This window comes from Chionomys nivalis, chromosome 22 (genome assembly GCF_950005125.1).
Source record: "Chionomys nivalis chromosome 22, mChiNiv1.1, whole genome shotgun sequence".
Lineage (NCBI taxonomy): Eukaryota > Metazoa > Chordata > Mammalia > Rodentia > Cricetidae > Chionomys > Chionomys nivalis.
In genome coordinates this window covers 52,001,744-52,016,470 of record NC_080107.1, presented here as the reverse complement: position 1 = coordinate 52,016,470, position 14,727 = coordinate 52,001,744, and the positions used below count along the sequence as shown (strand labels likewise).

The 14,727-nt window shown below is 40.2% G+C and overlaps 1 protein-coding gene across 1 annotated transcript; it reads right to left on the bottom strand.

Annotated features, from left to right (window-relative positions):
* Positions 1-221: 221 nt before the first annotated feature.
* On the bottom strand, positions 222-1,163 carry LOC130864680 (olfactory receptor 50-like). The gene has a single exon (XM_057755373.1). It carries the CDS (start codon positions 1,161-1,163, stop codon positions 222-224), a length of 942 nt encoding a protein of 313 aa, XP_057611356.1.
* Between the last annotated feature and the right edge of the window lie 13,564 nt (positions 1,164-14,727).

Sequence of the window (14,727 nt, the reverse complement as noted above, 5' to 3'; positions counted from 1 at the left end):
GTGAAAAGGAAAATAGTTCAGGAGTGCTTGCAAAAACAAAAATATTAAACAAAATAATTTCCACCAAGATGAAACAAAACAAAGGGAAACAAAAGGTGTGGCTGAAGTAAAACACAGGCTGAAAAGGTACAACCTGAAGACTCACTAGAAAGCATAGAGTCATAGAGTCATGTGTGGGACTGAGAAGTTCTCAGATCCAAAAAGAGGGAAGACCAAGTTTTTCACTGTGAACAAACTCTCCTGCTGAGGGTATTTCTCAGTGCTCCTTTCATGTCCTGATTCCTCAGACTGTAGATAAAGGGATTCAGCATGGGTGTGACCACAGTGTACATCACAGCAACACTGACATCCTTGTTATTAGTGTTGTTAGATGAGGGGACAAGATATAGCCCAATAATAGTTCTGTAATAAAGGGAAACCACAGAGAGATGAGAGCCGCATGTGGACAAGGCTTTGTAAATTCCCTTGAGTGAGGGAGTTTTCAGGATGGTGGCTCCAATGTGGCCATAAGAGATCATGATACATATGAATGGCACAGTAATGAGCAGTGATCCCACAATGAGGATGACCAGCTCATTGATAGAGGTGTCTGAACTGGACAGCTTAATTAAAGCAGAAAGATCACAGAAGAAGTGGTGGAGAATGTTACCTCTAAAGAAAGAGAGACGAACTAGAAGGATGGTGTGAATAAGTGCACCAGAAAAGGATAAGAACCAGGATGCAATGACCATCAAGATACAGACACTCTGACTAATGATTCTGTTATAGTGGAGGGGGTGGCAGATGGCCACATATCTGTCATAGGTCATGGAGGTCAGAATGAAGTTGTCAATACCCCCAAACATCAAGAAAAAATATGCCTGGGAAATGCACCCAGCATATGAGATGGACTGACTGTGTGTCAGAATATTCGTGAGCATCTTTGGAACTGTGACTGATGAGAAAGAGATGCCTGTGAAGGCCAAGTGGCTGAGGAAGAAGTACATGGGAGTGTGGAGATGAGGGTCCAGCCTGATGAGCAGGATGATGAACAGGTTCCCTAGTACTGTGGTCAGGTACATGACTAGAAATAGGGCAGAGTAAATGCCTTGATTTTCTGGCTGGATGGGCAGCCCCAGGAGGATGAACTGAGATGTGCTGCTCTGATTCTTTGTGCTCTTCATCTTCTGATGGAGATAAGACACAGAAATGTAAGAATGGGGAACATGGTCATCAAGGCATAATGAAAGCAATGTTTTTAATTAGTGTATATGCTTTATCTGAGAATCTCAAACATTTGAACACTAAGAGGAGGTTGGCTTAGAAACCAGATGAACATATTTTGAGGAACTTGGAAATACCATAACAATTGTCATAAAAGAATAGATAAGCATTGAGATGTCTAGGAATCCACAACAGAATTTTGAGTTAAGGAATGAAGAGAAAAATCTAATCAGTCATCAATTAATAGCAAAGCTAGTCAATGATGTATAAAAGTTTTCTAGGCTCTTGACTCTCTTTACAGCTCTCAAAACCTATTGGCTAATGTTCTATATCTGGGGCTATATTGAGATTGATAGAACCCAGAAGCAGCTATAAAGCTATAATACATGACTGTGAAGCTTAAAGGCACAGATCTATGTCAATAACATGTAATATCAGATGACATCCTCTCTATGCCCTTCACATCATCCCCTTCCCAACATCTCCAGCTATCTGTCTCTCTTTCTAAAGCAGTTTTTATGGAATATGTATAAAAATTCTGTGTCTTTCAAGGTTTCTTGTGTGTTCAATCAAACCTAATTTTGCTTTTTCATGCTTTGTAGGATAACAGGAAATATCTAACTTCTGTAGCCACATCTGGAATCTGTCAAGGAAGCACTTGTCCCTGTCTATTGCAATTCAATATCGTTCTCCATTGTCATTTATCTTAATACAGATTTCTTTTACTAATAACTCTAAAATGGTATTTTTTATTGCATTTCTATTATTTCATTTATTATTGTTCTCTTTTTTATCAGTTGAAACTGGAAATACTTAAGCGAACAATCAAAAAATAGGAAATAAGACAGACTAAGTTATTTATTAAAACACATATCCCTGTTCCATAAATAAAATCAATTTGAATATATTTGTGTTTGAAAGCTGAGAAAGTCTCGAATATTCAGTGGACCTAAGAGGTGAGTCAGCAGCAGCCACAGGCCAGACAGCTGCATGCCCCACTCTCTGAGACCTCTCTATAGGAGAAAAACCAGGGGCCCCTCCCCAACTCCCAAGCTTTTCTAGCCAGCCAGCAGGGAGTTTTCCTGCTATACCTCAACCCAACCTTCCCCCAACACTACCTGTTCCCTGCAAGCCCAAGGAACCCTGCTACACAGCTTGCTCCAATACTGAGGGGACTTAAGTGATGAAGGAGAGTCTTCTGTTTTGTGTTAATTTCATTGGTTAATAAAGAAACTGCCTTTGCCCTTCAATAGGACAGAAAATTAGGTAGGTGGAGTAGACAGAACAGAATGCTGGGAGAAAGAAGCTGAGTCAGGCAGTCACCATGATTCTCCCACTCCAGACAGATGCAGGTTAAGATCTTTCCTGGTAAGCTAGCTTGTGGTGCTACACAGAATATTAGAAATGGGTTAGATCAATATGTAAGAGCTAGCCAATAAGAGGCTGGAACGAATGGGCCAGGCAGTGTTCAAAAGAATACAGTTTCCATGTAATTATTTCGGGTATAAAGCTAGCCGTGTGGGTGGCCGGGTGCCAGGAACGTAGCCTGCCACTCCTATTACAACAGAGTGGTGCTCCAATGTAATGGACTAAATCCACTTAAAAACCTGAGAGGGCTTTAAAAAAAAGGGGAGAGAAAGTTTAACACAGCTTTTGGCTGTTTGTGGGTGGCTTGCTGCAAAGAAATTTTCCTGACTCAGCAGCAGGAAAAAACTGGCTGTTTTAAAATGCTGGCTTTCTGGGCTGTGCCGCCATTGTGATCTCTGTCTGGCTCCTATGGGAGACAGAGCTTTTGAAAGGAGCATTTGAAGTAAAGTGCTACAACTTGTTTGATGGCAACTAGACTCGCTGTGTGCCTAAAAGGGGGTCATTTTGTGCTGCGGTTCAGAGGTACAAGCAGCTCCACCATGCTATTGGTGCAATGTGCAAGGATCAGAGGCACGAGTGGCTCCGCCATGTTGGACTGGGTGGGGCAAACAGGCAGTACCTGTTTTTGACCTAGGAATGTCACAGCTTAGATTCTTAAGCACTTAGCGATTTAAAAGCACAAAACAAAGTGCTCCTGGATAGTAAAAAAATTACAGATTCACAATAGAACAGATTCAGAAACTGTTGGATGAATGTACATAGGCTTGAGAGAGAGAAAAAAATATAAAGAATAAAGTTAATGTCTTAATAAAAAGGGTAAAGTCTTTAAAGAGACAGAGAACAGATAGTTATAGATTAAAAGAAATAAAGAAAAATAAGCCAAGTAAAAATGGAAAATTCACAGAGAGTCTGGATTATATACATTATGTTTTCTTTAAAATTTTTGACTGTGAAGGAGCTAAGTACAGAGAGACATTTCAGTATATTGGCTGCCAAGTGGAACCAGAACGGATACCTTGAGGGTATGACTTCAGAATTTGGGTCTAAGGATATGATGCTTTGGAAAGGGTCTTCTTTTGTTTTCACAGAGGATGAGACCCTATGGACTGCATCTATCCCAATATGGTATGATAGACCATGCCCTCCTGAAAGGTTGCTGTAAACACCCTCAAAAAATTACTTCACTCAACTGCCAACTGAGATGAACCTGGCACACAGGTTACACCATAAAAGACCTGATTAACAGTGCCCCCATTCAGCAGGAAGCAGTTTGGAGAGAAATAACTGTGCCCATATTCTCAAATATTGTTTATAAATGTTCTTTTACACTTAAAGGGGGATATAATATAGGTATGAATAATTTGCATTGGTATGGATTTTAAGGTCAATTTTGTTATAAGTATATGCATATTTCTAATCTTGATTAAGGTATTGTGATTGTGTAGTTCATTTTTAAAATGTAATATATAATTAGGAAATATAGGTTTGTTAATGGATAATCATTGATAATAGTCAAGCTTGTAGTAATGTTAGTTAGATTTTCTAGATGTGCATAGATATATTTTAGACAGGCATTCTACATATCTTTCAAACACTACAGAATATGGCATTTAATGTTTTAATAACGGAGGGCTTTTCATGACAATGAGACACATCTGCTCCTGGCAGCACCAATCTACTTCAAGAGGATGGTGGGCATCGAAGAGGCTCATTATGGAGTTTGATAGCCATTTGGGCAAAAAACTGCTCTTGCCTGGACTGATGCATAAACTGAACACAAAAAAACCCACAGAGAGAGGACTGCTGAACTTGCCTAAAGGTGAGATGGTATTTCGGGGTTCCTGAGTCATGAAAGAATCTACGAGACATTCTGCAGCACACAAAAGAAAGTGATGGAACTGTCTTTGAAATTTCCTGCTTCATGGAAAAGTCTGCTGGATACTATGGGCCTGAAGGCTGAAGATGGATGCCCCAATGGTACAGAAGAACTTTGGGTGACTGTACAGGCAGCGAGATGTCTCGAGTTTTGGATTTCTTGTTTGCTTAGGTAATATTATATCCTTCTGGAGTCTTTGATAGAGTTGAAGAATGGTTAGTTATAGTTATAGTTTTTCTTAGTTATGATAAAAGATAAAATAGATATAAATATTGTAACTGTAATTCTTGCTTGATAACTGTTTTGTTATATGTAATTTTACTATGTTAAATTGAAAGCCTTTTTTTTTATTTTTATTCTTTTTTAATTAAAATTTCCACCTGCTCCCCGTTCCCCATTTCCCTCCCCTCCTCCCAAATATTGCCCCCTCCCCCAACTCCCCTCCCCCTATCCCCACTCCTCTTCTCCTCCCCCCACCCCATTCCCCCTCCTTCTCGATTCTGAAGAACAGTCCAAATACTCTGCCCTGCGGGAAGACGAAGGTCTTCTATCTACGTCCAGGAAGGTGAGCGTCTAAACAGGCTAAGCTCCCACAAAGCCAGTTCATGTATTAGGATCGAAACCTAGTGCCATTGTCCTTGGCTTCTCATCAGCCTTCGTTGTCCGCCATGCTCAGAGAGTCCAGTTTCAACCCTTGCTTATTCAGTCCCAGACCAGCTGGCCTTAGTGGGCTCCCAATAAATCAGTTCCACTGTCACAGTGGGTGGGTGCATCCCTCGTGGTCCTGATTTCCTTGCTCATGTTCTCCCTCCTTCTGCTCCTCATTTGGACCTTAAGAGCTCAGACCATTGCTCAAAATTGAGACTCTATCTCTACCTCGATCCATCGCCAGATGAAGGTTCTAAGGTGATATGCAAGATATTCATCAGTATAGGATAGGGTCATTTCAGGTTCCCTCTCCTTAGTTGCCCAAGGTACCAGCTGGGGACATCTCCCTGGACACCTGCGAACCCCTCTAGAGTCAAGTTTCTTGCCAAACCTAAGATGGCTCCCTTAGATAGGATATATATTTCGCTGCTCCCATATCCTCCCTTCCTATATCCCAACCAACCCAATCCCCCGAGCTCCTCCCATCCTCCCCTTCTCATGTTTCTCATACCAATTCCGCTTTGCCCCATGCTACCTCACCCGCAAGTTCCCAGTTTTTGCCCTGCAATCTTGTCTACTTCCCCACTCCAGGCGGATGACTATATGATTTTCTTTGGGTTCACTTTCTTATTAAACTTCTCTAGGATCACAAATTATATGCTCAATGTCTTTTATTTACGGCTAGAAACCGATTATGAGTGAGTACATCCCATGATCTTCTTTTTGGGTCTGGGTTACCTCACTCAGGATCGTATTTTCTATTTCCATCCATTTGCATGCAAAATTCGAGAAGTCATTGTTTTTTACCGCAGAGTAGTACTCTAATGTGTATATATTCCACACTTTCTTCATCCATTCTTCCATTGAAGGACACCTAGGATGCTTCCAGGTTCTGGCTATTACAAATAATGCTGCTATGAACATAGTTGAACAAATGCTTTTGTCATTTGATAGGGCATCTCTTGAGTATATTCCCAAGAGTGCTATTGCTGGGTCCAGGGGTAGGTTGATCCCAATTTTTCTAAGATACCGCCACACTGATTTCCAAAGTGGTTGCACAAGTTTGCAGTCCCACCAGCAATGGATGAGGGTACCCCTTTCTCCACAACCTCTCCAGCAAAGGCTATCCTTGGTGTTTTTGATTTTAGCCAATCAGACAGGTGTAAGATGATATCTCAAAGTTGTTTTGATTTGCATTTCTCTGATCGCTAAAAAGGTTGAGCATAACCTTAAGTATCTTTTGGCCATTTGAACTTCTTCTGTTGAGAGTTCTCTGTTCAGTTCAGTGCCCCATTTTTTAATTGGGCTAATTATCATTTTAAAGTCTAGTTTCTTGAGTTCTTTATATATTTTGGAGATCAGACCTTTGTCTGTTGCGGGGTTGGTGAAGATCTTCTCCCAGTCAGTAGGCTGCCTTTTTGTCTTAATGACAGTGTCCTTTGCTTTACAGAAGCTTCTCAGTTTCAGGAGGTCCCATTTATTCAATGTTGCCCTTAATGTCTGTGCTGCTGGGGTTATACATAGGAAGCGATCTCCTGTGCCCATATGTTGTAGGGTACTTCCCATTTTCTCTTCTATCAGGTTCAGTGTGTTCAGATTGATATTGAGGTCTTTGATCCATTTGGACTTGAGTTTTGTGCATGGTGATAGATATGGGTCTATTTTCATTCTTCTACAGGTTGACATCCAGTTGTGCCAGTACCATTTGTTGAAGATGCTTTCTTTCTTCCATTGTATACTTTTAGCTGCTTTATAGAAAATGAGGTGTTCATAGATTTATGGGTTAAAATCCAGGTCTTCTATACGATTCCATTGGTCGACTTCTCTGTTTTTATGCCAGTACCACACTGTTTTCATCACTGTAGCTCTGTAATAGGATTTGAAGTCAGGGATGGTAATGCCTCCAGAAGTTCCTTTACTGTATAAGATTGTTTTGGCTATCCTGGGTTTTTTGTTTTTCCATATAAAGTTGATTATTGTCCTCTCAAGATCTGTGAAGAATTTTGATGGGACCTTGATGGGGATTGCATTAAATCTATAAATTGCCTTTGGTAGAATTGCCATTTTTACTATGTTGATCCTCCCAATCCAAGAGCAAGGGAGATCCTTCCATTTTCTGGTATCCTCTTCAATTTCTTTCTTCAATGCCTTAAAGTTCTTGTCAAATAGATCTTTCACTTCCTTGGTTAGAGTTACCCCAAGATATTTTATGCTGTTTGTGACTATCACATAGGGATGATTCTCCTATTTCCCTCTCTGCTTCCATATCCATTGTGTATAAGAGGGCAACTGATTTTTTGGAGTTGATCTTGTATCCTGCCACATTACTAAAGGCGTTTATCAGCTGTAGGAGTTCTTTGGTGGAGTTTTTGGTGTCGCTTATGTACACTATCATATCATCTGCAAATAATGCAAGTTTAACTTCTTCCTTTCCAATTTGAATTCCTTTGATCCCCATATGTTGTCTTATTGCTATTGATAAAACTTCGAGAACTATATTGAAGAGGTATGGAGAGAGTGGACAGCCTTGGCGTGTTCCTGATTTTAGTGGGATGGCTTTAAGTTCTCTCCATTTAATTTGATGTTAGCTGTCGGCTTGCTGCAAATAGCTTTATTTATATTTAGGTATGACCCTTGTGTCCCTACTCTCTCCAACTTTTATCATAAAGGGATGTTGAATTTTGTCAAATGGTTTTTCAGCATCTAATGAAACAATCATATGGTTTTTTTCTTTCAGTTTATTTATATGATGGATTACATCGATATAATTGTGTATGTTAAACCAGCCCTGCATCTCTGGTATGAAGCCTACTTGATCATAATGGATAATTTTTCTAATGTGTTCTTGGATTCGGTTTGCCAGTATTTTGTTGAGGATTTTTGCGTCTGATGTTCATGAGTGAAATTGGCCTGTAATTCTGTTTCTTGGTGAGTCTTTGTGTGGTTTTGGTATCAGAGTTACTGTAGCTTCATAAAAGGAATTTGGCGATGACTCTTCTGTTTCTATATTGTGAAATACATTAAGGAGTATAGGTATTAGGTCTTCTTAGAAGTTCTGGTACGATTCCACATTGAAACCATGTGGTCCTTGACTTTTTTTGGAAGGGAGGTTTTTGATAACAGCTTCTAATTCTTCGCGACTAACAGGTCTATTTAGGTTGTTCAACTGGTCCTGGTTTAACTTTGGTATAGGGTATTTATCTAAAATTTTCCATTTTTTTACGTTTTCCAGTTTTGTGGCATACAGGCTTTTGTAGTAGGATCTAATGATTCTCTGAATTTCCTCTGTGTCTGTGGTTATGTCCCCTTTTCATTTCTGATCTTATTAACTTGCATATTCCCTCTCTGCCGGTTGATTAGTTTTGATAGGGGTTTATCAATCTTGTTGATTTTCTCAAGGAACCTCCAGGAACCAGCTTTTTGATTCATTGATTCTTTCAATTGTTTTCTGTGTTTCTATTTTGTTGATTTCAGCCCTCAGTTTGATTATTTCCAGTCTTCTCCTTTTAGGTGAGTCTGCTTTTTTTTTTTCCAGAGCTTTCAGGTGGGCTGTTAAGTCTCCAATGTGTGCTTTCTCTGTTTTCTTTAAGTGGGCACGTAGTGCTATGAACTTTCCTCTCAGGACTGCTTTCATAGTTTCCTATAAGTTTGAGTTAGTGCTATGAACTTTCCTCTCAGGACAGCTTTCATAGTTTCCCATAAGTTTGAGTATGTTGTTTCTTTATTTTCATTGAATTCAAGGAAGACTTTAATTTCTTTCTTTATTTCTTCCTTAATCCAGGTATGGTTCAGTAATTGACTGTTCAGTTTCCATGAGTTTGTAGGCTTTCTGGGGGTAGCATTGTTGCTGAGTTCTAGCTTTAATCCATGGTGATCTGATAAGATACAGGTGGTTACTAATATTTTTTGTAACTGTGTAAGTTTGCTTTGTTACCGAGTATGTGGTCAATTTTTGAGAGGGTTCCATGAGCTACAGAGAAGAAGGTATATTCTCTCCTATTTGGGTGGAGTGTTCTATAGATGTCTGTTAAGTCCATTTGATTCATTACCTCCATTAATTCTCTTATTTCTCTGTTAGGCTTCTGTCTAATTGACCTGTCCATTGGTGAGAGAGTAGTGTTAAAGTCTCCTACTATTAATGTGTGCGGTTTGATGGCTGCCTTGAGTTTTAGCAATGTTTCTTTTACGTACGTGGGTGCTTTTATATTAGGGACATAGATATTCAGGATTGAGACTTCATCCTGATGAATTGTTCCTGTTATGAGTAGAAAATGTCCCTCTCCATCTCTTCTGATTGATTTAAGTTTGAAGTCAACTTTGTTAGAAATTAGTATGGCCACACCTGCTTGTTTCTTAGGTCCATTTACTTGATAAGCCTTATCCCAACCCTTTACTCTGAGTAGGTGCCTGTCTTTGTGGTTGAGGTGTGTTTCTTGTAAACAGCAGAATGTTGTATCCTGTTTTTGTATCCAATCTCTTAGTCTGTGCCTTTTTATAGGTGAGTTGAGTCCATTGACATTAAGTGATATTAATGACCAGTGATTGTTAACTTCGGTCACTTTTTTAGTAGTAGATTTTGTGTGTTTCCCTTCTTTGAGTTGGGCTGGTGAAGGGTCTCTAGATGTCTGAGTTATTTGGTCATTGTTTGACTCCTTGGTTAGTGATTTTCCTTCTATTTCTTTCTGTAAGGCTGGATTTGTGGCTACGTATTGTTTAAATTTGTTTTTATCCTGGAAAATTTTGTTTTCTCTATTTATAGTGAACGAAAGCTTGGCTGGGTATAGTAGTCTGGGCTTGCATCCACAGTCTCTTAGTTTCTGCAGTACATCTATCCAGGACCTTCTGGCTTTCATGGTTTCCATAGAGAAGTCAGGTGTAAGTCTGATAGGTTTACCTTTATAAGTAACTTGGCCTTTTTCCTTTGCAGCTCTTAATATTCTTTCTTTGTTCTGTATGCTTTGTGTTTTGATTATTATATGGCGAGGTGATGGTTTTTTGATCCAGCCTATTTGGTGTTCTGTATGCTTCTTGAACCTTCATAGGTATATCTTTCTTAAGGTTGGGAAAGTTTTCTTCTATAATTTTATGAAATGTATTTTCTGGACCGTTGAGCTGCACTTCTTCCCCTTCTTCTACTCCTATTATTCTTAGGTTTGGCCTTTTTATTGTGTTCCATATTTCCTGAATGTGTTGTGATGAGAGTTTGTTGGCCTTGCTGTTTTCTTTGATCAGCGTGTTTATTTTCTCTATGGTATCTTCAGAATCTGAGATTCTTTCTTCTATCTCTTGTATTCTGTTGGTTATGCTTGTTTCTGTAGTCTCATTCATTTACCTAGGTTTTCCATGTCCAGCTGGCCTTCTGTTTGTGTTTTCTTCTTTGCCTCCACTTTAGTTTTCAAATCTTGAACTGTTTCCATTATCTGTTTGATTGTTTTTTCTTGTTTTCCTAGGGTATCATTCACTGATTTACTCAATTCTTCAAACTTTCTGTTATACTTCTCATCCATTTCTATAAGGGCATTTTTTACATGCTGTTTAAGGGCATCAATCACTTTCATAAAGTCAATGTTTTCTACTTCTTCATAATTAAGGTGTTCATGTCTTCCTGTTGTGAGGTCGCTGGGTTCTGGTGGTTTCATATTGTTTTTCAGATTGTTGGGTGAATTCTTGCATTGGCGCCTGTCCATCTTTTCCTCCGAATGCTCTCCTATGGATCTTCTTTTACAGGATCAGGTCTCCTTGCCTACTGATGTACCTTCCCAGTGATGGCACTCCCCAGTGATGGCTCTCCTGGTGCTCCAGTGATGTCTCTCCTGGTGCCAATATTAGATCTCCGTGCCCAATGATGGCTCTCCTGGTGCTGAGATTAACTCTCCGTGTTGGTTGGGTAGTTCGTAAACAAAGTGCCTACCTTGCTTGGTGCAGGCAGGCCAGTGAAACAAAGGAACTCCCGCCCACCTGCTTGCCCTGAGGATTCGCCCCCAGCGCCCAGACAGGCTGAGTTGGGTGGTGTTATGTGCCCAAAGAGGGAAGGGTGCAGAAGGAAGAAAAGTTTTGGATGCAAGCTGGGTGGGATAGGAAGAGAGAGGCAGTATACAGGGAGTAGAGTCCCTGCAGGGATCCCAGGAAGTATAGGGGGTGGATGAGGAACTTCTGAGTTCCCTATCCGGAGCTGCTGCCACGGGTCACAAACTCATCCCAATGATGGCTCTCCTGGTACCGAGCTCAGATCTCCGTGCTGGTTGGGTAGTTCCTAAACAAAGCGCCTACCTTGCTTGGTCCAGGCAGGCCAGTGAAACAAAGGAACTCCCGCCCGCCTGTTTGCCCTGAGGATTCGCCCCCAGCGCCCAGACATGCTGAGCTAGGTGGTATTATGTGCCCAAAGAAGGAAGGGGGCAGATGGAAGAAGGGTTCTGGATGCAAGCTGGGTGGGCTAGGAAGAGAGAGGCTGTCTGCGGGGAGTAGGGTCTCTGCAGGGAGCCCTGGAGGGATGGGGGTTTAGGAACTTCTGAGTTCCCTGTCCGGGGCTGCTGCTGCGGGTCACAAACTCACCCCAATGATGGCTCTCCTGGTACCGAGCTCAGATCTCCGTGCTGGTTGGGTAGTTCCTAAACAAAGCGCCTACCTTGCTTGGTGCAGGCAGGCCAGTGAAACAAAGGAACTCCCGCCTGCCTGTTTGCCCTGAGGATTCACCCCCAGCACCCAGACAGGCTGAGCTAGGTGGTGTTATGTGCCCAAAGAAGGAAGGGGGCAAAAGGAAGAAGGGTTCTGGATGCAAGCTGGGTGGGCTAGGAAGAGAGAGGCAGTATGCAGGGAGTTGGGTAGGATAGTTCTAAGAAAGTTTCCTGCCTTTAATAATGGTATGTCCGTTATGTTAGGCCTCAGTCAAAGTTGGTTGACTCAACATTGCAAACGAGACTTTGGGTGATTGCCCAGGTAGTCAGTTGTCTCTGTCATTTGTTGCACATTTTGGATATTTTTCCTTTGTTAAGTAATATTAATTCCCTTCTCAGATCTTTGACGGAGTTGAAGATTAGATAATTGTAGTTACTCTCTTGAAATAGACTCCTTGAAATAGAATGTTTAGTATATTTATTATTTGTTCCTATTGTATATAGTTGTATTTGGTTTGAATTTATTTTATTTAGATAAAAGGGGAGATGTAGGGGAAGCCCCAGCCAATCACCTTGCTTGTAGGATGGGGTCCCCTGAGGATATTTTCTACTAATAAAAATTGCTGATGTTCTCCCCCCACCCCTTCTGCTTTCCTGTTCTCTGTGGGAATCTCAGGTTCTGTCTTTCCTAATTAAAGCTGAATATTTTATTATAATTTCTGTCTGCCTTCATTTACGCTGCTACATAAAACATTCTTATATATTGATATATATAAATATATTTACCATATTACAGTGTACATTTCTACCTCTGATTAAGATACTTATATATATTGATATTTATATTTACCATATTGCAATGTATACTTGTACATTGTTTACATTTGGAGGTCATTGTCCTCATTTATTGAATAGTTGTTCATTGTCTTAATCTTTAAGTTAGATAGGTATTAAGAAGTATAGATTAATAGTCATCTATGTTTGTTATATTTATAGTTAGACTAATCTGGTTTTTTAGATATATAGAGATTATATTCTGTATAAATAGATAATCTTCAACCTCTTTAAAGAGCTGTAGAAAATGGCTTTTAATCTAACTTAGAGTTCTGTGGTAGTGAGACACAATCACTCCTGGCAGCACCGATCTATTCCCGAGAGATTGTTGAGCACCAAAGACACTCCACATAGAGCTTGTCTTCTTCTTGGCAAAACTGGCCTCTGGGCAAGGAACTGCCCATACCTCAAGTACTGACAAAATACATAGTATCCAGAAATGGATAAGCAGAACTGTCAAATATTGTGATGACAGGGTAAGATGGTTTTGAAAAATTTCTTGCCTTTAAAAATAATCTGTCAGTTATTCTAGACCTTAATCAAAGTTGGTTGCTTCAACACTGCAAATGTGACTTTGGATGATTGCCCAGGTAGCCAATTGTCTCTGTGATTTGTTGCATGTTTTGGAAGTTGTTTGATTGTACTTCCTAATTACTCAAGTAAAATTATTTCCCTTCTCAGATCTTTAATGGGGTTGAAGACTAGATAAATGTAGTTACTTTCTTCTCATGACTTGGCCAAGTTATTTATAATACAAGACTTAAGCTAGTTATAATAGGATATTTTTTCTTATTGTATATAATTTTGTAGTAGGCTTAGAACTCTCTTACTTAAACAAAAGGGGGAGGTGCTGTGGGAGCTCTTTCTGCTCCTTCAAGCAATAACCTTTAAGATACCAACCTACTTGGGCATGGTCTCTCTGGCTTGAAAATTCAGCAGTAGCCGCACACTGCCTCTCTTGCTTCGGACTCCACTTCTGGCTACCAAATGCTTTTTCTGGTCATGCACTGGGCTGTTGTCTAGGTAGGATGGTAATCTGTAAGTTTTTACCTTTAAATAAATAACCCTTTTATTAGTCATAATTCCAAACTGGTGTGGGATTGTTTTGTGATTTGCTCCTTTATTTCTCTTGTTCTGGTTCCCTTCCTTGTTAGCAGCACTCACTGGCAGATATCCCATGACCCTGGCATCTTTAACATCTTGGGTTCTCCAAGGCAATCTAGGCTGTGTCTTCACAGCTTCACAAAGTGGCCTCTCTACTAGGCCTTTGTTTGGGGAGACTCCTGACACATGTCTGACCTCAGTGACAGTGGTTTCATTCCCTAGTTCCATTCTTCTATCCTTATCTCTAAAGCAGGGCCACATGGGTGAAACTGCCAAGCTCTGCTGCTTACTGGGACTGGAACCTGCTCCTCTTACGTAATTACATCTTCACCAGCTTTCTGCTTCTCTTCACTGCCTAAGCTGGGCTGTACTTGAACTTGCTTTTTAGACCAGGCTGGCCTCAAACTCAGAGATCCACCAGCCTATGCCTTCACTATGAGGGGATTAAAGGTGTGTCCTACCACATGGAGTTTTAAACTTTTCATTTGTTTCCTTTAACAACTTGGAAAGCTAGCTAGGTGGAATCTTGCCCTGAGGTCACCACTCTATTTATGCTATCTCTTTAACTGTTTATAGCCTTGAAGACTTAATTACATTCTACTTCCTGGTGCTCTTTTTCTCCTCAAAATTTACATTTTGTAATTTACTCTGCTTGGCTTGCTCCTTTTTCTTATGAATCTTCATTAGAATTACCACCAAAATCCACATAACAATCTATACTAAGCTGTTTTGAGATTTCTTCTGCCAGTAAAATTAATAAAAAAATTCTTTACTCAAGCCTCAGGCAATAAATTAAAAGTCTTCATTTTAGCCCAAGGCAAAGTCTTTGGACAAGGCCAAAAGGCAGTCATTTTCTTCACCAAAATGTCACAAGAATGATCTCTATGAAACCAATATACTAAAGTTCTACTCTGAAATCTCTTTCATGGAGGCCCCATAGTTCATCAACTTGCACTTAGCACTTCTGTCTCCTATGGTCCTTACTACTAAGATCCATTAAGGAGCACTTAAAATTTCAACTGCTTTTCTAATCCACAGTTTCTAAATCTATACTACTCCAAATAAACTTATTATCAGGCC

Coding starts and splice junctions, on each gene's coding strand:
- LOC130864680 (XM_057755373.1), bottom strand. CDS start 1,163: ATGAAGAGCACAAAGAATCAGAGCAGCACATCTCAGTTCATCCTCCTG.